General features: G+C 41.5%; 1 protein-coding gene across 2 annotated transcripts in view; it reads right to left on the reverse strand.

Annotated features, from left to right (window-relative positions):
• MAP2K6 (mitogen-activated protein kinase kinase 6) overlaps positions 1 to 26,693 on the reverse strand; it is a 122,238-nt gene that overhangs the window by 84,266 nt on the left and 11,279 nt on the right. The window contains exon 1 of one of the 2 annotated variants that reach the window (XM_005861810.2): positions 9,500 to 9,807. In XM_005861810.2, the coding sequence (XP_005861872.1) occupies positions 9,500 to 9,515 (16 nt within the window). In that variant the 5' untranslated portion in view covers positions 9,516 to 9,807. Of the gene's footprint in view, positions 1 to 9,499; positions 9,808 to 14,049; positions 14,151 to 26,693 lie in introns of those variants that run through there. The other variant, XM_014536097.1, reaches the window with a different exon arrangement.

Consider the following 26,693-nt stretch of genomic DNA (forward strand, 5'->3'; position numbering starts at 1 on the left):
GCGAGCAGGAAGCATGCAGCTGAGGGGAAAGGACAGGCTACAGGAGACCGGTCACTCAGCTCAGTGAAAATGGCCAATGGCCTGCACAAATCCTAAGCAGAAGCATCTCTCAGACATTTCCTGTGGGTAGGTCCCCGAGGTCGCAGGCTGAGCAGCTAGTGAGTAATAATCCAGGTTAACAACTTCCAATTAAAGCCAAAGAGGAATGTAATATGGAGGCCCCATCATGAAAAGACTCCAGGCGCTGACTAAGTACAGTCATAAAGGACAAGGCCATCAAACTTTATTTTTGAAAAGGGCCAGACAATAAATATTTTGGTTTTGTGGGACAAACAGTCTCCATCACAACGACTCAACACTACAATGGTGGGCGAAAGGCAGCCACGAACAACATACAAATACATGGATGGGCATAGCTGTGTTCCAATAAAACTTTATTTGTAGACACCGACTTCGAATTTTATAGAATTTCCATGTGTCATGAAATATTATTCTTTTTTTAAAAAATTTTTTAAAAAAATATATTTTATTGACTTTTTACAGAGAGGAAGGGAGAGGGATAGAGACAGTCAGAAACATCGATGAATGAGAGAGAAACATCGATCAGCTGCCTCCTGCACACTCCCTACTGAGTATGTGCCCGCAACCAAGGTACATGCCCTTGACCGGAATCGAACCTGGGACCCTTGAGTCCGCAGGCCGACGCTCTATCCACTGAGCCAAACCGGTTAGGGCAAAATATTATTCTTTTGATATTTTTAAAACAGGTGGGGCTGGATTTGGCCCACGGGTGGTAGTTTGCAGAACCCCAAACCCCGGTTATGAGCGTGGGTCCTGTGGTCAGATGCGCCTGGCTTTGTACCCTGCCTCTGCTGCGGTTACCTGGCCATAGGCAAGTTAGTTTCCTCACCTGAGCCTCCGTTTCTTCATCTGTAAATTAATGATAACTGTATCTGTCCCCATAGGATTCATGTGAAGTTCAAAAGCATAATACATGGAAAGTGACTCATAAAATAAGTAATGACGATGGTGATGATGATGATGATAGCATTACGTGTGGGGGTGTGGGTTGTGATCAGCATCGAGATCTACAGATAATAGTCTTTTAAAAAAAGGGCTGATCCTAACCCAACTTAAGGAGGGATGCATAGAATAGAAAATAAAACAGATGACGAGAGTTTCAGCATGTGCCCATTTAATGCTTCAACTCAGCACAGAGTTGACTAAGTTACGAGGATCTGTGATAGACTTCCCATGTGTGGGTTACAACCCGAACCTCCTGTAGAAAGAAGGGGTTTCAAGGGCTGCATACCAAGCTGTATGGAGCAGCTCAGGAAAAGAGACCATCTAAGGAGACAGAGTGGGCAACAAAACCCAGGGTTTTGGGGGCGGCAGTGGCAGTGGTCAAGGAGGAAGTGGAGGATCGTCTTCCTTAGGGGTTATCCCTGGGAAGTCCCTTGTTTTGTCATGGTGCAGCCAGCTATTAAAAACTTCCAGATGACCTCTGCCGAAACCGGTTTGGCTCAGTGGATAGAGCGTCGGCCTGCGGACTGAAGGGTCCCAGGTTCGATTCCGGTCAAGGGCATGTACCTGGGTTGCGGGCACATCCCCAGTGGGAGATGTGCAGGAGGCAGCTGATCAATGTTTCTCTCTCATCGATGTTTCTAACTCTCTATCTCCCTTCCTCTCTGTAAAAAATCAATAAAATATATTTTTAAAAAAATAAAAAATAAAATAAAAACTTCCAGATGACCTCTGACAATCCTTCAGAGGCAACTTGCAAACCAGCCCCAGAGACCAGCACAGGATGGAGAGATTCACTTCGACCCTATCCCATTAGGTTCTTTGGACAAATCATCTTAGTTCTGTATATTTTTAAAGGGAAAGTTAGTTAGCCAAGGATCCTGCAACCTTTAAGTCTGTTTAAAGGGCACACACTTCTTCAGCCCTCGTAAGTTGCTGTTTATGCTACTCTTGCCGTCTCCAAATAATCAAGCAAAGATATAATGGGAATATGAAGGCAAACAAGGAAGCACATTATAATTTAGTTGCCTCAAACCTTTCATGAAAGGTGGGGGGGGGGGGAAATAAGAGAGATTCCCTTCTCATAAAAAATACTTTCATTGACAGACATTTATTGAGCACCTATTTTAAAAAAAACTTATTTTTGTTGATTTCAGAGAGGAAGGGAGAGGAAGCGATAGAAACATCAATGATGAGAGAGAATTACTGACTGGCTGCCTCCTGCACGTCCCCCACTGGGGATAGAGCCCCCAACCTTGACATGTGTCCTGACCGGGAATTGAACCATGACCTTCTGGTTCATAGGTCGACCCTCAATCACTGAGCCATGCCGGCGAGGCGTGCACCTATTATATAGAAGCACAGTACTCAAAGGGGTGAAGAGGCAAAAATGTACCAGAATAAATGTTAGCTACCCAGCAGGGGCTTTCAGAGATTGTTGGGAAAAGGCAAACAACAATTACAGTGGTTTAAACCTTCGGCTATCGTGTGTAGGCCATGGGAATTACAACGAAAGCATTTGCAAAATACCCTTTGGCAGAGAACTGGTAAGAAACCCCACCGCCATGATTCATATATCACCATTTCTTGGGCACAGAAAAAGAACCCCCACTGATTTTACCATCAGCCCCCTTGCTAAGCTGCTCCCCACAAAAGCAAACAAAACCAAAAAAATGTGAAATATACTAAAGATTATGAAGAAAAAAAATGTTTTGCAAATGTGGATGACTAGTGTTTGTGTGTGGTTTTAGTGAAAAGAATTCTGAGACAGAGGATCAAGAGACATAAGTTCTACCTCGGGCAGAGCATTTACCTCCAAGGCGTCAGTTTGCTCATTTCTTAAAAGATATGGTTGGACTAGAAAATGTCTTTCATAGCTCAAGATTCTTACATCAGGAGGCATAAGTAGGCGCATTCACTACGGAAGGGCAGGCTAAGCATATGGTAAGTGAGACTGACTTCTTTAACTGGTGAGATCATCGAAGTTGAGCCTAGCCTTAATTCTTCTAACAAATCGAATAAACTAAAGTAAACCCTTTATGATTAGACATTCCACATGAAGCTAAAATAAAAAGGGGGGGAATTATTCTGCAACAATGCACATACCATGACCATGTGCTAGGTAAGTATTATTTATGAAACTAAGGAAAAACTGCTTTTGCCTGTGGAGATAACTGAAAAATGCAGACTGTCCAGAAGTAAGTCATTACCCACACTGGAATGTTTATCAGATCATTACATTTTTCTTAGTATTTGCATACGGGTCTCGATAGCTATAGACAGTATAACAAAATGAGTTTATAAAATATGTGATGTTTACATAAGACATTTTGGTTAAAATGAAAATCAGAACTCACCAGGAAATCAAATTGTTTAAATGCATAGAACCCATTTTTCAACCCATGATTACTTAAACTTTGCAATTTTGGAATGTTCTGACTTAACTTTTAAAATGATTTGATCCCCAATTTAAAATTTTAAAGATACATTCTCTGAGGGGAAAAAAGTCAAATATATGAAACACAAATGTCAAAAAAGGGGGGGAATTCAACTTCTTTATTACTAAGAAATGCAAATGAGAGTAAAGTATTAATACCTCTTATTGACTTGGTAGAGTCCTCACCTGAGGATATGTTTTTATTTTTTTATTATTACTATTTTCAATCGTCACCTGAAGGTATGCTTATAGATTTTAGAGAGAAGGGAAGGGAAGGAGAGAGTAGAAGAGAGAGAGAGAGAGAGAGAGAGACCTCAATGTAAGAGAGAACATCCATTGGTAGTCTTCCATATGTGCCCTGACCTGGGATCAAACCCACAACCTTTTGGTGTATGGGATGATGCTCCAATCAACTAAGTCACCCGGCCAGGGTGGTAGAGATTTCTTAAAATTATTCTACCTAGGATGAAGAAAAGTAGGCATAACCTTTCTGGAGAACAATTTACTGTATTTGGCAATATTCACCATGATGTTTAAAAGAACAGAATGGACACTTCCAAGCATTATTGGTGGAAATAAGAATGTGTTATTAGCTCTCTGGAGGGCAATTTGACCATATATACATGCATGCCCTTTGACCTAGCACTTCCACTTCTAGGAAGTCATTCTAAAGACATAATAGGGCAAATGTGCAAAGATGTATATTCAAGGTATTCCTTGCAAGTTTTTTTTACAGCTGTTAAAAAAAAACTGAAACTATGTGAGAGTCTAATTGAGGATTGATTAAATGGCTACATTTTTACAAATTAAAAAAGCAACTGTTAAAAAGAATGTGGTAACTATGTGTGTAAATATGAAAAAATGTCCAAGATATATGGTAGAGTATAAAGCAAGTTGCAAAATGTCATATATAGTGTGCAAAACAGCATGCATAAGTATATATGTATGCATGTGCAAATGCAAGGAGATAGTCACCAAAATGTTAACTGGTATTAATTAGCTCTGGGTTGTTTGAATGAGGATTCTTATTTCCTTATAATGAATTTCTCTTTGGTTTGAATTTATTTTCAGCGAGTATATATCATTTTACAATAACTTAAAAAGCTATTTAAAAGGTGGAGATGAAAATGGAGAGTGGAGAAGAATTGGATAGCCATGGCAATTTAGTCTAAAGCCATAGAATGCACAAAAACATAGACAGTGATGATCATCATGGTAATACTCATAATACTGAAAGTTAATAGCTCTCCCGTGTTCTTTGCAGCATTATTTACAATAACCAAGATATGGAAACAACTAAAGTGTCCTTCAACAGATGAATGGATAAAAAACTGTGACTGATATATATATACACACACATATATATTGACGTGCATATATATATTCATATATATGATTCCATATATATATACAGCCATAAAAGAGAATAAAATATTGCCACTTGCAACAACATGTATAGAACTTGAGAGTATTGTGCTAAGTGAAATAAATTAGACAAAGACAAATACCATATGATCTCACTTATATGTGAAATCCAAAAAGCAAAAAGCAAAAACTGAGCTCATAGATACACAGAACACATTGGTGGGGGTGGGCAAAATGGGTGTTAAGTGGTCAAAAGATACAAACTTCTAGTTATAACATAAATAAGTCATGGGAATGTAATGTACAGCATGGTGACCACAGTTAATAATACTGTATTGCATATCTGAAAGTTGCAAAGAAAGTAAATCTTAAAAGTTCTCATTACACACAGAATCTCCAAGTAATATATGGTAATGGATTACACTTATATGGTAATTAACTTCACTTGTGATCATTTCATAATATATACAAACTAGAGGCCCAGTGCACAGATTCGTGAACCGGTGGGGTCCCTCGGCCTAGCCTGCACCCTCTAGCAATCCAGGACCCCTCGGGGGATGTCGGACTGCTGGTTTCAGCCTGATCCCCGCAGGCCAGGCCGAGGGACCCCACCGGTGCACGAATCTATGCACCGGGTCTCTAGTATGCATATAAGATCTTTGGTTAATCTCTTCCCGCCCTCTCCCTTTACCCCTCTCCTCTGAGATTCATCAGTCTGTTCCATGTTTCCATGCCTGTGCATTGAGCGTCTGCCCCCTGGTGGTCATTGAGCATTATAGCTACCAGTCGAACGGTCGAACAAACAGTCGCTTAGGCTTTTGTACAGATAGATATTGAATCATGTTGTACACCTTCAACCTAATATAATTTTGTATGTTAATTATACCTCAATTTTTAATAAGTTAATAAACACTAAAGTTCTATTTAAATAAATACAATAGAATTAGATATTATGAATGGTGAAACAGATTAACTTGGAAATATTTCAGAGTATATTGGGAAGTAAAACAAAAGGTTACTAAATATAAATTAATTTTATACATATTTTGGATTCATTCATATACATATAGGAAAAAAAAATCCAGAAGGACATATGCTAAAATGGTAACTGGTGATTCTTATTTTCCTTTTCTATATTTTTGAATATTTCTATAATGAACAAGTATGACTTACATATTTTTTACCTTTTAAAAATAGTCCTTATAGATCTTTCAGATTTTAGAACACTGAAAAGTGGTTACAATAATACTAATCTGAGAAAAACAAAGGGGTAAGAATCTTAACCATTTCCTCCAGCATTAAATTTACCACCAGAGACCCCCTGCAAGCCCCTGCCTCTGACTTGCGGCTTGCTGTCAAATGCTGAAGGCCACACCAATACAAAACAAGCTCCGGAAACCCAAGGTACCTATTCTGATTCTGTGTCCTGAGACAGACGAGCGTCTAAAACATACTGGCTCAGATTACAGGCTAAGCATGACGAGTCCGGCTGGTATAACCCAACAAAGGAATTTGCAGGGAATGAGAAATTAGCACATCTCATTTCCCAGGGTGGAATGAATTACAAAAGCAAAGAGCCCATGGAGGGGTTAAGTCCCTGCCTATCACTCTCCCACATGCTTCTGGATTGTGCCTTGCAGGCATTTCTCATGTCATGACTGACCTAGTAGTATATTTTTTAAAGGTGATTTTTTTTATTTTAAAATGATTTTAAAAGGCGACTCTCTCATATTTACTATATTAAACGAAGATAAGCTAATATTTTTAAAAAGGTGAATGGAGGAAGAGGTGAGGAAGAGTGCATTTTAACGGGGGCAAACTTTTTGTATATTTTCAGGTGACCTAGGAAATGCCTGACCTCGCTCCCCTGCTGTTTCCCTCCCTCCCTCCGATCATTATGGCCGATAACAATAGTTTTGCTCTCCCGGGTAATGTAGATGACACATTTTTCCTGTAGCCTGTCTTCCTGTAAAGTGAAGGAATTCCTGCACTTTCTGGGTACCCTTCCTGTTAACTTACACTTCAGATTTCCTCAAAAGGCATGCTACCACTTCTAATATTTGAAAAATGTCAGCTCAACCCCAGACAGCTAATATAAACAAGCTGAAAAGCATACCACCTAAAGTTACAACAGTGGAAAACAACATTTCTTTTTAAGAAATTCTTTCTCGGAATCTCACTGTTGGGAAGGCTGGAAAGAAGCAACCCAGTCCTTCCAGCTCCCAGGGAGCCTGTAATTCTTTTGCCTGTGCTGTGCCTTAAATTAGAGGTCTGTAAAACCGAATTATAGTGATTCTAGAAGGTTCGGAAAGGCCCTTGAATTCAACATGTTGTTAAGTTCTTCATGTGCTAAGAGGTTGTATCCACCTTTCACTTTTCCTCCCATTTCATTTGGTTCTAGTATTACAAAGAAGTTTGGTATTGAAAAAAAAAAATGCCTTGGCCATCTGAGAATACCATAGCTGAATGAGGCCAATTCCACATTTAAAATCCAGGCCAGGGCTCCTTCGTCATTTCTGAAATGATCACCTACTTATTTTTATCAATGACTTTCCTTTGGGACAGGAACCCCAAGTTCACACCAGATGCACCTTCCAAATGGAACCCAATTAAGAAAGCTACCTGAGTTATTATGGGCATACCCATAATGGAAGCATACCAGGGTAGTATCTCTTTTAGCTTCCCAACTCAAAAACTTGCTCTACCGTAGGAGTGGGCCCCAAAAAATGCAAATAGAAACCTGATTTAGTTTAGACCCTGAGGTCCAAAGATAAGATTGTGACTAACACCACTTTCCTCCTGAAATCTTCCTGACTATCTCCCAGAGAGATCTTTAAACTCCAACTTTGGCCATTTCTCTTCACCAGCTATGCGATTATCTTGTATTATAATGACTTGCTGTCTTTCAGCAATACATGCTTTCTTTCACTAACCACTTGGTAAGTTTCCTCATGCAAACGACTACATTTTAAATACTTTTGTATGCACTCAAATCCTGTGCAGTGTGTGGGGATATATATTATATTATATTTATTATATTATGTTATATTAATACATACATATATACACATATATGTCATAATATATTTATACATATGCTAAACTATTAAACTGAATTGAATGAATGAGTGAATCTATACCAAATACAAACTAACTAGATGCCATCTCTTTAATACATCAAAGCATGGAACATCCCTTCTAAGCTGTTACCCCTCCGATCAATTAGGAGATTGTAGGTTTCCCCTGTTATTAAGGAACCTCTGCACCTCAAAGGCCAATTCCTAGGGACTTTAGCTCCCAGGTTTTTTGATTTTCATGCTCTCCTAATCTCAAAGAAAAACAGAGCCCTACCTCGAACTTTTGAGAACACATATCACTTTCTTCTTGGGCTAACATGTACGATTCCCATCCAGCAGAATTAAAAAGTGGCGCAACTACTACCAAAAAAAAAAAAAGTGGCAGAAAGCTTATGAAACACGTTAATTTCACCAGCTCTTACCCTAGTACTTACACTGCATACTTACTTACATAGTGCCCTCAGGTAGCCTAACTCCCCTGGTGTTTAACTCACCTCTTCAATCATACATTCTCTTTGGCATGCGTTCTCTCTATGGTTAGGGATTTGTTCTGAAACAAGTGACTTAGGGTAATAGAGCACCTGACAGAACCCCCTCAGCTCTCTGATGCCATGGCAGGAATTTTATATTTTTAATCCCCTCCCCAGCATGACATTAAGCCTCCAAAATATAACTGTGTAAAACAAAAACAAACAAAAAAAAACATTAAATAAAACTAAACACCATAACCCGGAACTTCTGACCTATTATAAGTGCCTAAATATATGCAATTACACTTAAAAGATTTCATTATGGTTGTTAATGAAACAGGACAGTCCCTCCACGCTGGTGTAATGTTTCAAAGTACAGTTTTCTCCCAATATTTTCCCTACCGAGATGCAACGTATCTCCCAAATGGGAAGACATAAAACATCAATGTCCTCATTACTGCTTCTAAATATTGTGAGTCAATAAGCAATTAGTGTAAAGTGCAAAATCTCCGAGAGAAAGACTCCTTGTCTGCTTTTTTTTTTGTAATATGCTATTATGCACACTTCACCTTTACTTCCTTTAAAAATCAAAAGTTGCTTAACGTTCAAAGCATATCACTGGAAATTTAGCTAAATACTGGCACAGCGACGGCTCATTCCCAAAGGAATATAAGATTACATTAATTTCCTACTAGTTTAACTCAAGTTTTACCTTTCATCTTCACCCACAGACTTTTAAAAAGTTTGTATTTCTGTTGCACAGAAAATTACTTATAATATGCGTGCATACCAAAGAATTTTGTAATTATATAAAGCATTGCACATTTAGACGCTACCAACCTGCTCTATCTCTCCTGACTGTGCAAAAGGCAAAAAGAGCTCAGTAATCCTAGCAGAAGAATGCAAATAACGTCAATGCACAGCTGAACTGCAAGCCCTGCCTTACAGGAACTCTCTGTGTCTGCAAAAAGAAAAAAAAAAAGACACATACTAAACAGGAAATGCAACTGAGCTGTGGAAAACCTCAAACTTAAACATGCAATCGCTAGGCGAAAATTGCATCCGTGCATTCATAAATGCATGCACAACCCTTTGCATTTTTGCAATTGATGCAAATAGGCTCTTACCTTTCGACTGAGACATTTTCCCCTTTCCTTTGATGGGGGAGGGGAGCACAAAAGACTTTGCCTTGCTTCTCTTCTGTAGCTAGTTTTGCAACAAAGATGCAAGCTGCAGGCGTGCAATCTTCATGCAAGTGGAGTTTCTCTTGACCGATGCAGCAGATGGACTTTCAGAGAATCAAGATAGAAATGCACACCTTGCAAAACAGACTGGAAAGTGATTTTTCCCCCAGTTGCAACGTTAGGGAAGGCTGTGCTGCAGCTACATGATGGGCCAGGGCTGGCAGCTAAAAGCTCCAAACTTGGAACTGAGTATCTTGTGCGCAGACGTCCTTCCTGCGAAGGGCGCGGGGTCCGCTGGGTAATGTAGTTCACGGGCAGAGTCCACCGGGCTCTGATTTAAGGAAACGTGGTTGCTCCTGTGTCTGAGCGAGATGACTGCGTGCACAAAGATTGCGCTCAGATAAGTCAGACACTCACTGGGAAGTAAGTGGTGGGCAAAAAACGTTAGGACCAAGGGGAGGGGGGACTTTTGTTATCGAAAAGCCCCTGAAACAACAGTTGAAGAACATTATGTTGGCTAAAACGCTTTTGGCTCGCTCAGAAGGTCCGTTTGGGTGTCCTGCGTCTGCAGGCACCACCTGTACTTCTATTCCTGCCTGTGGGTGTTTTATACTCACACCTCCATTTTCAAAAACATTTTTCTCGCATGGAGAATCTGTTGGTGACTTGGCTGGCTAGAGGTAAGGTTACCTTTGCAACTGCAGGGAAGATGCAACGTTTTAGTAAGAAATGATCCAGGTCGGTGATTTTTCAAGTAACCTGAATTCAATAGTAGGGGGTGGGTGGAGTGGGAGTTCATATTTCTGTGGTTAAAGAGGAAGTTCTGCTTTTTTATATATCAAAGCTAACTTGATCAAAGTTAAAATATTTAGATGCTTTTTCTCACCTGGGGGGTGGGGGGTGGAGGAGGAGTCCTGGTCAAAGGGAGAATGGGTGATGATCTTAAATTCGCAGTGTCAAATATTTGATCTGTTGAATTTCTTCAACGAAATTAACAGACATTTGTTGAGCTCCTAAAATGTGCCAGGCACCTTTCTAGGGCCTTGGGTCATTCCTCCACTTGTCACTATTGCTCATGCAGGACTGGGGTGCATAGAATAATTCCATGCAAGGAGTGGAGAGGGGTGACGGGCTGAAATCAGCTCAGACTTCTACTGCACTTAGTAGGACCAGACTAGGAAATGTGCTTCGAAGGTAGAGAGGGAAGAATTGAGAGTTTCAGGCCTCTGGGGTATGAGCCAAGCGCAGTGGAGGAATGAAGGCCGTCCATTTAGGAAACACTAAAGATACCATATTGACTAGTCTACAAAGGTGGTGGGGGTGGGTGGAATTTACAGGTGAGGACTCTGCAGAGCTATCCTGTAAAGGCAGGCTAGAGGTTTGGACTTTATCCTGCAGGTGTCTGAGAGGTGGTGAGAAGGTTTTTGAAAAGAGACCCTAGCTTCATCACAGCACAGCTTTAAGAAGGAAAAGTTGCCTGCTGCCACCGGGAGAGGCAAGAGATAGATCAGGTCAGTAGTGAAAACGCAAAATGAGGCCCTTACGACTGGAATTTCATGAAGAATTCTAGGAAGCTAGGGCCTTCTGAGTAATGGATGAGTCAGAAGGAAGAAGGCCACCATGTTTCAGCTACAAATAGCTCTTAAATCACAGCAGGCCATGGGCCTCACATTAACTTACTTAAGTTGATCCCCTCTACTGACCTGAGTATGAAGTAAAGTCACTTCGTGTTCCTATTGGCTTCTGCTCCTAAGAGAGAGGGACTTACCAGCTTACTTCACCGTCCTGGGCAAGTCCATGCTGCCTGTCTCGTCCTTGCTTTCTTGCGCCTCATCGAACCAGCGGGTATGTGGGCCTGGAGAGCCACTGCAGTGTACCCACCTCACTTTTCCGAGCATTGACGGAGCACCAGCTAGGTGGCAGGCCCTAGAGAGCATGCAGACCGGCTTAGCCCCGGCAGGGCCTGGACAGCCTAGAGCTGGCTTCCATTTGCATTTTATGTGGGGTCAGTCAGCAGCATTGCTCTTCGATGGCCCCAGACTCCCTTCTTTATGGAAGAGCTCTCATCACAGCTTGTCGGGTGCATTTTATTACCGTCTTTTCTGCTCATACATTCCCTGCAAAGGCATGCACAGTTCACGGCTGGCAAATGGATTGTGTTCTGAAAGCCAACCTGAAATTCATATTCCCATAGACACGATGAGCTGTTCAACAGCCAGGGCACAAATACACAGGCGTGCAAAATTCCTTTGACCCGTAAATTAGCCGAACCGTATCTTTAAAAATAGGAAGCTTCATCTGTTTTTTTTCTTTCTGGGAAAAGTACAGTGTTTTGAATTTCCATCGGGAAATCAGCCTCTCTGTGAAGTCTTAGATTCCAGAGGAAAGGGTTTTTCTTCTTGCCTTGATGATTAAAGGGTCCCTCTGCCCAGTGGAGGAAGGGGCTGTCCCTCTGTGGGCCTTGCCCGTTTGTGGCAATGCTCCTGGGACAAGAATTCCTCCCATGTTGAGATGCGCAAGGGTGAAATCTGGCGCGATTGTTCTTTTACTAGACAGTACATCAGATGTTTATCTTGAGGGGGGCCTGAGCTCCTGCTTCGAAGCCCCCATATTGGTCATTTTCTGCACTTCAGGTCTTTCTAAATTGCCAGGTCGATGCACTCTCCCCGGCTTCTAGTTACCTTCAAGATCAACTGCAGACTCCTTGGCCTGGTTTAATTGGCTCCTCAAGACCTGGCCCCTGCTTTTCTGCCCCAGCTTCATTCCTCACCCTATGTTGATGCTATAGCCAGAAGCCAGGTTTTCTTCCTCCTTGCTTTTCGATACACTACTCCCTCTCCCTGCAAGCCTTTTCCTTTCTCTACCTTGATTTGTCCTGGAAGCTATGGCTGGCTTAGCTGGCACTTTCCTTTCGGCCACTTCCTGCGACCACCTTCACTGTGAATGAAATATAGTCCCTAATTGTGTAGCACCCTGCACATACCTCTCTCATAACACTCATCTTAAGGCTGACAGGTATTCATGTACGTATCTGTCTCCCCCAGAAGACTGGATGGGGCTACTGAAGACCAGAGAGAGACGTCTGTGCCCAGTATCTAACAGCCGTGGGCAAACTACGGCCCGCGGGCCGGATCTGGCCCGTTTGAAATGAATAAAACTAAAAAAAAAAAAAAGACCGTACCCTTTTATGTAATGATGTTTACTTTGAATTTATATTAGTTCACACAAACACTCCATCCATGCTTTTGTTCCGGCCCTCCGGTCCAGTTTAAGAACCCATTGTGGCCCTCGAGTCAAAAAGTTTGCCCACCCCTGATCTAGCATATAGTAGGCGCTCAAATGCATGCTGAAATAATGAATGGAGTAGATAAGGACAGGACCTATGACCATGGCTAATCTAGAAAAACTAGATTCCAGTGATGGGAGTAAACTAGATTCCAACTGCAAGAGAAACTAGAACACCGGTGGAAGGCCTTGTGCTGTCAGGTTACAGGGATTAGATTTTTGGAAAGAGAACCTTAGGTTCAGTCGGACTGGCTATGAAAGAATTATTCTAGAGGTATATGTGGGGTGGGGAAAGTGGTGGGTTTAGGGTGTCAAAACCAGTGATAACATTTCCCCCTCCTACATCGTCCCGCTCCTCCTGGCCCAGGGTTCATTCAGCACTGTCTAGGGACATGTTTGGTTGTCATAACCAAGGGGGAGGGAGTGAGGATGCTGATATCTAGTAGGTAGAGTTCAGCGATGCCGGCAAACACGCTACAACGCACAGGAAGCCCCCACAACAAAGAATGATCTGGTCCAATGTCAGTAGTGCTGCACTTGAGAAACCCTGCTGCAGAGTGATCCATTGGAAGCTACTGGTGCTCTATTTTTTAAGATCATTTAAAGCTAATGAGATTGGGTAAGGTGTAACTTTTGATGTAAGAAAAACACTAGAATCTAGGAGATGTGTGTTCTAGTCCTGGGTGTAGAAAACTTATCTGTGTCTCCTAAGGCAGGTCACTTCCCCTTTCTGAGCCTCTTTTTGCTCCACGAAAATACAGGGGGGTCAGACGCAGGCCCCTTCCAGTTCTAGCATTCCACAGCTCTAAGCGTCGCTCACTTGTCCGATTAAAGCCACCAGTGATTTCAAGAGAAGAAAAGAGCTGTGATCACACATTCTGTTTTTTACATTGGCTAAATAGCTTTCTGTTTGGGAATGAGAAGGGTTCCATTTTCTTCTCTGATCCTGCCCTATTTGGCTTTTGAAAGTCTGAAGAAGTCAGAGCTCTACAGAAAGCCAGATAAATACTTGTGTTCTATATGTGAGGTTCAAGTTACAATTTGGAACTCCTTTGTAACATTCCTCATTCCACATTGAATTAATTGTTGATCTGCATTATAGAGGGTGATTCAAGAAGAATGGCACCTTGGCACCCAGATCCCCAGATATCTCACTTTGTCACTTCTTCCAGAGAGAACATCTCCAGAACCTTACATTTGTACTGTACCTTCATTTTCAGCCTTAAAGGAATGAAGAATCTTGTTGTGGCTGCCATTTCCATGGTCAAAGGTGATGTATTACAAAGGTCAAGGGTGATTGATGCATGCCCTGGAGACATAAAAGGTGCATATTGAACATTTATTCAATTATAGAAAGAGCTGGGAGAATTTCTTTATAATGGGAGTTGTCAAATAATGGCTCATGCTCCAAATTCATCATGCCTGCTCTTTTTGTGAATAAAGTTTTATTGGAACACAGCTGCATTCATTTACTTATTCATTGTCTATGGCTGCTTTTGAACTACAACAGAATTGAATAATGCGTCAGAGACTGTCCAGCTCACAAAGCCTAAAATATTTACTGTGTTGCCCTTTACAGGATAAGTGTCCGGACCCTGATTTACAAATGGACCTTTTCTACATGTTCCTATAAATCCCAGTTACTGATTAATGCATATCCAAAGGGATTTAGTTATTTTCCAAATACCCTGTACTTGAACTGTTTCTATTACAAAAGTCTTCACTCCACAAATATACCATAACATCCTTCAGAATACTGTTGAACATGACGGAGGTCCTATATAGCACATCAGGGGGTACATAGCAAGCCTGTTATAAATATTTCTTCATAGATTCATTAAATTAAACATTTATTGTAAGAATCATGGACCTCGAAACATAAGAAAAAATTAACTTTCAGTTTCCCTTGAGTATATCTAACTTACCATCTATTTTATTTTTCCTACATATCTCTCCGGATATTCAAGTCCTAGTATGTTTAAATACTAAGTCTGTGAACTAGAGAAGGATTGAGAAAAAAATCAAAATATCCCATACAGGCAATGCCTGCTATAAAACACACATATCACAAATCGTTTTATCCCAAGGACCAAAAGAAAAGAGAAGAGGGAAGCACCCTAGTTTATTATGACCTGTTATAAAAAGAGGCTTTTCATAAGACCTATAGTTGTGACAGGTATGGTATAGGTTTAAGAAAATGGACAGATTATACTCCCTGGCCTGAGAAGCTGAAAGTCTTATAGGCAGTGTTAATAACATCTCTGTAATATTTAAAGTTTGCAAGCTCTTTCCACATACACCGTATCATTGTATCCTTACAGTGACACTGAAATGGGTTGTCCCAACATCCCAGTTTATTATCATCAGCCCATGTTGTTACTTTACTTGGTCAAGATGGAAAAACATGTGATTTAAACCTGATTTCACTGCAGATGTAAAGACTTGTCTTCTGAGTCCTAGCTCCTTATTTTAACCTATCCAACCTAGTCTTAGGCTATCCAACCTAGTCTTAGGCTACCCAACGTAGTCTTAGGCTACCCAACCTAGTCTTAGGCTACCCAACCTAGTCTTAGGCTACCCAACCTAGTCTTAGGCTATCCAATCTAGTCTTAGGCTATCCAATCTAGTCTTAAACTAGGCGGCTCTTAATGAATGCCCTAAAATTGTGCCTTTTCCAGGTAAAGAGTAACCTGGTAACATTCTGCTTCATTTTATATTAGTTGTGAATAGGACAAGCTCAATTCAGGACTTATGAAGTCCAAAGTAAATCTGTGTCTCCATTACACTCTGTACTTGAGCCAACATACTGTGACAATTCAGTAAATGCTGTGCTATCTGAGGATGAGTTAGAAACAATGATATAGGACAAAGTGTTGTGCCTTTCAAGGCTCCTTGATCTGTTTACATCGATATTAATAGATGGCTCTAGGCTTCAGTCACAGACCTGAATAATTCAGGTCATACTGACCTGCTAGACTTAAAAAAACACAACAACTATAAAATATTCTGGGAAATACTTTAGATAAGTGATACATGCAGGTTGTAGGAAATGTTCAAAAATCCACAGGAAATTAGGAAACTGAACTACCGTGGTATAGAAATAACTAGAGGTAACCTGATAAATTAACTTTTTCTTAATTGTTACATTAGAATGAGTGTCCAAAGGGAATTTTTATAATTAACAGCATATGGCAGATAAGTAGCAAATACTACTGATTTTCCATATTTATTCTCTTTTGAAGTGGGTAGACTAGTAATTTTATTTGTGGGCCAAACTCATGAAAACAACGGATTCTAATATGTTCTAAATTAATATATTGTGTAACCAAATAGTATTTTATATGTATTAGGTTACTGTATCCTATTAGAAAGTAGCTATTTGAGAATATAATGAACATTTGGTGGTATTTTATCAATTGGGCTTCCTACCATAAAGAGGTTAAGATTAAGGTGACCTCTTTTTTTTTTTTTTTTTTTTTTTTTTTTTTTTAAGAGGAAGGGAGTGGGATAGAGAGAAAGAAACATTAATGATGAGAGAAAATCATTGATTAGCTGCCCCCTGCATGCCTCCTACTAGGGATTGAGCCTGCAACCTGGCCATGTGCCCTGACTGGGAATCGAACCGGGGATCTCTTGGCTCCTGGGTTGATGCTCAATCTCTGAGCCATACCAGTTGGGCAAGGTGGACCTTTTTATGGTGCAGCAGCATGACCTACATGCTCCAGGCCTGTTCATGGTTCTGTCTGCTATATTATAAGGAGTATAACAGCAGAGTGTGCTAGCCTGCATGCTGCTGCCTCTGGAATTCTTCGGCTGTCTATTTCAGAGCCCCTTTCCAGCAGCCTTACCTGACTGGCATTTAGATGGGAGATGAAGATAACCTCAAAGACAAGGAGAGATTTCCTTTCTTGGGGCCTTGTTTACCGTTTTGTTTCTGGTGTTTACAAATCCAAATAGATATCAAAATGCATTTATTAAACAGTTTGGGGGTACATTGCCAAATTGGGTGCTAGGTATATAAAGAAACGGGCGTATGGTAACACCATCTGGCACTGTGACTACATTTTAGAATGCTTGTGGAAATTCAAAGAAAAATGTAGGGAATTGTGTGTATAATTTTCTTATACTTCTTTCCATGAGATCCATGATTTAGGAAGCTTATTCTACAGGTTTTTGATAGACATTTGAATATATTTTTTTTAATACCCAGATAGTGCTTTGTGAGAAAACATAATTTTTGGCTCTTAACTTTTAATGACTCATTAATTTGGGGTAGATGAAGCTTCTAATAGTATTTATTTAAAATATACTATGTAAAACCGTGGACACAATGGGGTGGTGAGGGCCTGGGGGTGGGTGTGGAACAGGAGCAGGCTGGAAGAGGTTAATGGGGGGGAAAAAGAGGACCTATATAATACTTTCAACAATAAAGATTTTTTAAAATAAAATAAAATATGCTATGTAAAAATAAAATCTTTAAAGGATTTATGGACTTCACAATATTAGTTCTTATTCCAGCTTAATGAGGTGCCAAGCCAAAGTGCATCTCAGTTTAAATTAGAGAAACTGAAGTCCATCCACAATATAAGTATGTGACTTTATGGATAGAATAAAAAATGAAACCAGCGTACGATTATGATATCTGGCCATCTACCAAGCAAGGATAAAAAAATTATTATAACACAAGATGTGAGTAAAAAGGCACCTCAAATGTGAAATACATCCCTCTATTTATTCCTGTATCTATAAATTCCTACTTTGTTGTTTATCATCATTGGAGGAGTCAACTTGATTCGGATTTTTTTGATTCCCGGTTTGGACTCCCGGCTCTTCTAATTGCTAGTTCTATGACTTGGGCGAAATAGGTCACTTCCCTGTGCCTCAGTTTCCTATCTGTGTAAAGGTGATGAAAATAGTACTGACCTCCTGGGGTAGTTGAGAAGATAAGTGAATTGATACACCTAAAGCTCTAAGAAGAAGAGTGCCTTCGATGTCAATGGCCCTTAGCTAGTGAGGCCGTAGGGTATTATTATTTCTATTAGGTGTCCAGGGATTGGCTCCTTGAGAATGAAGATACTGTATTTGAAATAGAAGAACACTGGGATGTAACTGCATGTGACCTACCGAGACGGGAGAGATAAGAAAGCTTTGAAATTAGAAGAATGTTACCATCGTCATAAGGAAATAGGAACAGGAATGCTTAGTTTAATGGGAGGGAAAGAGAGAAGAAATATTTTCTTTTTGTAGCAAGTCACAACACTGTTGAATGCTTATTTATAGGAAGTGGAGGCCATCTGGAGAAAACAATTCCATTCCACGGCGTGGAATGGATTTAAAGGGCAGCTGAATAGCTCAGGCATGAAGTATATAGGCCTTTGGCCGGATAATGTCATAGATTAACACAGCAAACAGCAAGGAGTATAGTGGTAGTTAATGAGAGGTGAAAAGAGTTGCCGGACTTCAAAGATCAGTTGTTATATGATCTTATTAAAGAAATATATTGAGAACATTATTTTGGTTCTTTCTAGTCATTGGAATGCATTAGTACCTTAATATTCTAAATCCTCCATTTTATCTACATATTTCTTACATTCATTGACTTTGTATTAACTTTTGTCTTGTAACCATTATAGTTGTTGCTGCCATTTTATTATTTAACTCATTAAGTAGTTCAATTTTTTTAAAAAATATACTTTATTGATTTTTTTGCAGAGAGGAAGAGAGAGGGATAGAGAGAAACATCGATGTGAGAGAAACATCAAACAGCTGCCTTCTGCACACCCCCTACTGGGGATGTGCCTGCAACCAAGGTATATGCCCTTGACCGGAATCGAACCTGGGACCTTTCAGTCCGCAGGCTGATGCTCTATCCACTGAGCCAAACCGGTTAGGGCAAGTAGCTCAATTTTAAAAGTTATTTTAGGTATATTTTTTAAATCACCAAAATATGTTTTCCAGCAGCTTAGTTAATCTAATAACTAAACAGTAAGGGGCTTTCAGCATGTATTGGAGATATTTTATTAGTATTTTAAAAAGAGAGACACTTTTAGCAAGATGTATTGCTTAATTCTATGTTTTTAAAAAATTGTTTAATATCTATGCAAAATGACCCGCAAGAACCAGAAAAAAAAACAACTAGATAGTTTTTATCTAAAGTATTTTACTTCCCATCATAGTGAGTTAAAGAACTTACATAGAAAATAAGTATTCCAGCAGCATGGACGGACCTGGAGAGTATTATGCCAAGTGAAATAAGCCAGTCAGAGAAAGATAAGTATCACATGATCTCACTCATACGTGGAATCTAATGAACCAAATAAGCTGATGATCAAAAATAGAGGCATGAACAGACTGTTAAACCTCAGAGGGAAGGGTGGGTGGGAAGAGATCAACTAATGAACTTGTATGCATATAAGACCTATGTAATAGTTTAAACAGAAAATAAGTAGTCTTCCTTTATCAACGTTAAGAGAAGTCCAGACCTGAAAATCATCCTGCAAGAATCTTCTGAATTTCAAACAGATAGCATTATATTGAAACTTGAATAAGTATTCCATAAGTCAGCCCATAGGTAGCATGTTCTATTGCTTTCCGTCCATGATGTTCCTATTTTCTTCAGTTATTATGGATTCCACAGCTATATTTTGAGTTAGCTAAAAATGTTTACAGAGCAGGGCAAAAGTAGGTTTACAGTTGTGAGTGTGCAAAACACAGAGTTCTTATTGTGTTGCTATTTATTAATTGTTGTCTTATGTTCCATACGAACAAATGTAAACCTACTTTTGCCCACCCCGTACATTAAACGTTTAACTATAATTCATCTGAATAAATTACTTTAGGAGTTTATGATTAATGCTCCTGAAATCAATAATTGCTTCAGATAATAAGTGGAGGTAAATGAAGTATATTTAAGATTTCATGTTCACAGTGACTGAGAATCCTTTAAAAAAATGTTCCTGAAATAAGATCTGAGCAAATATCTATTCAGTATGCTTTACAAAAAAAAAAAATGAATTGAGCCTCGTGTCTTAAAAACAGCCTTTTAAAAATACGTCATGAGGAAGATGAAGAGCTGAGCTGTGGAAGATGATACTCCAGTTATCTCTTCAATCAATTCTGTATAATGCTTTAGAAGCGGAACAACAAGTAATATGAAATCATTTTTCAAGCTGCTATATGTGCACACTCTTTGTTCTATTTCTGTATTCATTGGAACAGACAATTTATGCAATGTGCTTGTAATATTCCAAGAACAAAGACCAATTTCCCTCAAGGTTATGAGTGCTCCTGAATTTTACAAATATATAAAAAAATACATATTTCCATGTCACATTTAGAGAATGAAGTGGGCTTGATTTACAGTCTCCATGAGGAGTCACAGGAAGTCTGCCCACTGTGTGTATTCAGAAAGTGGATGTAGACATTTCTTAACACACTTTAGCAAGTAGTAACTAACCAGGAGTGTTGTAGCAGGTGGAGGGCTGAAAGGATTTGGGCTTCTGAATGGGAAGTATCTTTAACTCTTGGGAAAACAGGTATCCAATTGATCTGTTAATGATCCTTGCTCTAGGCTTCAGGATGCGGACATGAATCTCTTTGTGAATGAAATGAACCACGTGTTGTCTTTAAAATACATTTTTATGGATTTCAGAGAGGAAGGGAGAGGGGGAGAGAGATAGAAACATCAATGATGAGAGAGAATCATTGATCAGCTATCTCCTCACACACCCCCACTGGGGATTGAGCCCACAACCTGGGCATGTGCCCTGACTGTGAAGGGACCCATGACCTCCTGGTTCATAGGTCAATGCTCAACCACGGAGCCATGCCGGCCGGGCCACATGTTATCTTTAAATAAAAGTGAAGAGAGGATCGAGGAAGGACACTATAGTACTCTTTTGGGCACCGCATTGCCCCTTGGCTTGTTTTGTTTTACTTTGGGGAGATGTGTAGAGCTGAGAGTAGAAACGCCTCACATCTGGACCCTCTCCCGTGACTCTGCCCAAGACCGGGGCATGCATTTGAGCACACGATAGCGACGTAGAAGACCCCGGAGTTCACAAGTAGCCCTGTATCTTTGCTTGCCTGGTCCTGAATGTTTACATGGTTTCATCTGATCTTTAATTGTACCAGTGGTGCCTTGGGAGAGAACTATTTCCCTCACCACATACACGAAACAGTGCTCGTATTTAAGCGTTCACAGCTCCCTGAAAAATAACCCCATGTGGGAACCTGTGGACTGCAAGAAGCACGGAGACTCTACAGCAATCCTCCCTTTTCATGAAACCTAACCTGAAGGCATAGAACACAGAGATTTCTCTCTCCACACGCTCCCCCTAAATCCCCTCATCTTTGGGGGCACAGTCCTGCTGAAACTTGTTTCCGTCCCATTCCGCACGGAGGGCAGAGTTCTGAATGTGTACACACTCTACCCTTGCCCGGTTTCATGTTATGGAATAGCTGTCAATACTCGTGTGTGCCTGCGTATTAACAAGGAGCAGGAGGGGGGTCGTGCAGAACTAAGCCTCAGTGTAATTCCCACCCAAGAAAAAACTCGGGGGGCACCTTTCAGTAGTTGGGCACTTTTGCCCATTTTGCTAAAGCTTGGGACTCCAGTAGCAGATCCCAGAGGAGAATCGAGACAAGCAAGGGTTTGAGTTTATAAACCCTTAGACCTGAATGCAGAAAATTGGGGCTGGTTTGAAAGTTTCCATATGCTTTATTCGCTTAATAGTTGGGATGTTACTCTCAGATTCCAGCTGCTCAAAAGCCAACAGGCTTGCCTGGCCGGCATGGCTCAGTGGCTCAGCGTCAACCTATGAACCAGGAGGTTCCAGTTCGATTCGCAGTCAGGGCATATGTCCGGGTTGCAGGCTTGATCCCCAGGGCGGGGGCGTGCAAGAGGCAGCCGATCTATGATTCTCTCTCATCATTGATGTTTCTCTCTCTCTCTCCCTCTTTCTCCCTTCCTCTTTGAAATGAATAAAAATATATTAAATTTTTCAACAACCAAAAAAACCAAAACCAAAACCAACAGGCTCATTCAGATATCTCCAACTATTGGAGTTGCCTAATTTAGTGGCTAAATTTGGGAAGGAGGGGCACGGAGAAGGGAAGCACAAAACTGCAAGAACCTACACTGGGACTAAATACCGCTTTTAGGTCAGCTAGTATGCGGATTTAGTTCTAACTGCCCAGGGGGTCTCAACAGATGAAGAGGAACATGGATGGCTATGGAGATCAGGCAGCTCTCCTCTTGAGTTCTGCCACTCATTCTCATGGTGGTTTCATTTATTTGTTCATTCGTTCTGCTTAGGAGAGAAGATGCAGGAGGGAGAAGCACAAATGCGGGCCTCTCACTTGATAACCTTATTCTTCCCAAGAGATTTACCTGTCGGTTGTGAATAGGAAGAGCTTTGCGTGTAGGATCCATTTCAGCTCACTGGATTTATGTGGGTTGCGATCATGGTGATCATTTTTCTTCACGTTGCATTTCAACTTCCTTTTCATTTCTTTGGAAATCTGAGAGGCCACAGCTCCATGATGTTGGAGCTGACCTGAGCCTTTGGGAAAGGAAAGGACAGCTGAGGAGTAGCTGAGGGTCCCAATAAAACCCTGGTGATACTATGAAGGCTAACTAGGTCGGTAGATCCTTTCAGTTGTATAATTTCTTACTAGTCTGCTGTGTTCACGGTATCTACCTTTTCTGGGTAAATGGCCTTATGTCTTTTTTTAGAAGTAGGCTGGATAGAAATCACAGACAAGCATCCTCATCATTTATCTCTTCAATTGCCGTAGACTCTGTGGGTCGCGACCCCTGAAAATACATCCTGCATATCAGATATTTACATGATGATTCATAACAGTAGCAAAATTACAGTTATGAAGTAGCAACAAAAACAATTTTATGGTTGGGGGTCACCACAACATGAGGAACTGTATTAAAGGGTCGCGGCATTAGGAAGGTTGAGAACCATTGAAGAGGCTCTTCATCTCAATTCATGTCAGCAAACGTGGCCTTCTCGTTCGTTCTCTTCCCTACCTCTAGGGCAGGGTTTCCCAACCTTGGTGCTGCTGACATTTTGGACCAGGTAATTCTCTGTCATAGGACGCTGTCCTTTGCATCTGTCACCTCTGCCCAGTGGGTGCTGGTAGCAGCCACCTAGATGTGACAACCACAACTGTCTTCAGACGAGGCCACATGTCCCCGCGGAGGTGAACAGCCCCTGGTAACCAGGCTCCAGGATGAGCAGGTTCCCAGGCAGCCCCCGTTCACACGCGTGTTCTCAGGCCTGAGGCAATTCCCTTTCACAAAAGTGGCATCGTTTGGACAGAGAATGAAATGATCACTCAACGTCTATCAGGAAGTAGCAACCCCGTGTTTCCAGTCGCTCTTGACAAAACTGTGGAGACGTTCTTAATTCCTCTCATCCTCTCGTACCCCTGGTCAACCTTCAGCAAATCCAGGGGAAGAAAACCAACCTCAAATGATGTGCAGGATCCAGCCTTTCTCTCCGCGTTCCCAGATACCACACTGGTCCGAGCCACCTCTTTTCTTTCTCCGAAGCCATGTGCCCCTCCTCAGGCTGTTCCGAGCACAGCTGAGCCAAGTCATCCTGTTTTGCTAGCAAGGTGGATCATGCCATTCCTCCGCTCACAGTCCTTCAGGGGCTTCCATTCCACTCAGAGAAAAGGCCAAGGTCACCACGCTGGCCTAGAAGTAGCCGGGCAGGGTCTGCCTAACCACTGCCCTCCTCAGTCCAGGTAGCCTCTCGTTAGCCTCTCTGACCTGATCCCAGCCAGCGAGAAGAGGACTCCAGGTTGGAACCCAGTGTGTTCCAAAGTTCAAGCTCATTCTTTTTTAAAAAATATATTTTTTTTATTGATTTCAGAGAGGAAGGGAGAGGGAGAGAGAGATGAAACATCAATGAGAATCACTGATCGGCTGCCTCCTGCACGCCCCCTACTGGGGATCATGCTCACAACCCAGGCATGTGCCCTTGACCGGAATCAAACCTGGGACCGTTTAGTCCGCAGGCCAACACTCTACCCACTGAGCCAAACCAGCCAGGGCTCAAGCTCATTCTTAACGGCTAGGCACATCTGCCTCTGCGAAATATCTCTGGGTGATTTCTTTTGGGGACATTTGTGTCTGAATGAAGGGTCATCGTTTGTATCAAATTTATAGAGAGTTTGATGGTCATCTATGTATCATGAATCATGATTGGTCAGAGAGGCTATTTATTGACTTTGTAATTGTTACACCTGAAACTCATTGAGATCAGAGAAAGGGCAGAGAATAATGTTTGAGGCCTGGTGATTAGCTTGGGCAGTTGTACAGCAGGCTTGGTGCTGACTCGCATAATGTGCCTTTGTGAAAAGAGAACAGTTGCAACAACAGTATCAGCAAGTCCTGAAGGAGGATTCCAAGAAGCAGCTGACAAGACCCAGAAAATCCCCCTGGGTGCGATGGGTTTAATTTTCAGTGGAAATATAAAGCAATTAATTTTTTGTGATCAGTGACTGAATCCCTTAATTAAACATGATTTCTAGGACTTATTTACTTTTTATTTGATTTTTGTATATGGACAGATAAAATATTGATGGTGGATGGGTAGCTAGAAAGAGAAAAATAATGGTGTGAAAATGGTATCTATCAACGCCATTGTAATTAAAATACTAAATGTTCTTGAATTTACTGTATGAAAAAGAAAAGGAAGTGAAATTGAGGGAGCTGTTGAACTTCACATGTCTCTTTATCACAGGAAAACTCATTTCCTAAAATATGTCTCTACGGTTAATAAAAACAAAGCGCAGATGTAAATGTTAAAAACACAGAGCCTTTGGAGTCATGATGCTTTCTGAAAACATTACACGCTTCAGACTTGGAAAGCATTTATCTACCACTGCTGGCAAAGCACAGGGATACTCTTCCTCCCATCTTCCCTGTCCTGAGTTGTATCATTATTGCCGCATCCAGGTCGCGGCGAGCACATTCGGTTCTTTAACTATAATAATGCTCATGGTTGTTTTGCTCTCTGTTCAAACAGATTCCGAGTTAACACCGTGCTTTCACTTCTTGATTCTCTGTTCCTGAATTCTTTGAACATCTGAATTGTGTGACCGAGCCTTCAGAAGCGCTCCTGGGTGCTATTTCCCTAAGTCATTTCGTGATTGAAAAGATGTCCTTTTAAAGAAAATGACATACTCGCTGAAATAGGCTATTCCTGACAACACTTTCTTTTAGTGAGAGCTGTGTGGATGGCTCATTCTCAAACTTTAACATCGTCGACATTTCCCGGGGACTTGTTAAAAATGCGGAGTCGGTAGGCTTGTCGCTGGGCCTGGGATTCTGCATTTCTCCATGCCACGGTGCATGGAGGGCAGAGCTTCTTTATTCATGCCCACTGTGTCACCTCATCTGGCCGTTGACTGGCAGCCTTTAAGATCCATGGCAGCCCTGACTGGTTTGGCTCAGTGGACAGAGCGTCGGCCTGCGGACTGAAAGGTCCCAGGTTCGATTCTGGTCAAGGGCATGTACCTTGGTTGCTGGCACATCCCCAGTGGGCGGTGTGCAGGAGGCAGCTGATCGATGTTTCTCTCTCATCAATGTTTCTGACTCTCTATCTCTCTCCCTTCCTCTCTGTAAGAAATCAATAAAATATATTTAAAAAAAAAAGATCCATGGCAGTAAACTGGTAATGTAGTGAGTAAATAGATTTCCTGAGTTCCCTGAGCTGCGCTAGCAAATTAGTCAAACCCAAGGAGGGGGTCGTGGGAACCTCCGGTCAGAAGTCAGGTGTTCACAGCAGAAGTGGAGTTCCTGGAGTACCACGCAGCAAAAAATGCCCCGTGTCTCCCCCACTCCCCACCCCCCCAGGAGGGTGGGGTTTCATGGAAAGTTTTATTGCTGATGTATAATGAAGGGGGTCCCCTTGAAGGTCCAATCTCTGTTCATGTTGCCATGGCAGAAGTCCAATCTTGTCTTCAGCTGCGCGAGAATGAAGGCCACGGCCCAGAATTTCCGCTCCATGTTAAAGTCCAGTCCAGTCCAGCAATAAACGGACTCAGCGTGGGTTCCCAGATGCAGTCCATTGTGTGTGGGGTCCTCATGGCGCTGAGCTGTGCGGTTGCTTAAGGCCATATGACAGGTGAGTGCATGTCACGGAGCAAGAGAGAAAGCGGGAACAAGAAGGCAAGAGCAATGGCCATAGCTGGTTTGGCTCAGTGGATAGAACATCGGCCTGTGGACTGAAGGGTCCCGAGTTTGATTCTGGTCAAGGGCACATGCCCAGGTTGCGGGCTCCAGGCGTGCAGGAGGCAGCCGATCAATGATTCTCTCTCATCATTGATGTTTCTATCTTTCTCTCTCTCTTCCTCTCTGAATATATATGTATATATGTATATATGTATATGTATATATATATGTGTGTGTGTATACACACACACACACACACACACACACACACACACACACACTGAGCGGCCAGATTATTATGACCACCTGACGTTTGTAGGCAAATTAGCTATAATTTCGCGCTGAAGTTGCTAGAGGGCCAGATCATTACAAACATCTGAACAGCACAACATACCTAAGTATTGTTGCTGATCAAGTTCATCCTATCATGTTGATGGCGTATCCCAATGGAGATGGCTTCTTCCAACAAGACAATGCGCCATGCCACGGTGCTCATATTGTGCAGGAGTGCTTTCAAGAACATGAGGGAGACTTTACCTTGCTTAGGTGGCCCCCACAATCACCAGATCTCAATCCAATTGAGCATTTGTGGGACGAAGTTAAAAGAGCCATCAGGCAGCTGGTTCCACAACCATCAAATCTCACAGAACTGGA

Source organism: Myotis brandtii, unplaced genomic scaffold (genome assembly GCF_000412655.1).
Source record: "Myotis brandtii unplaced genomic scaffold, ASM41265v1 scaffold157, whole genome shotgun sequence".
Classification (NCBI taxonomy): Eukaryota; Metazoa; Chordata; class Mammalia; order Chiroptera; family Vespertilionidae; genus Myotis; species Myotis brandtii.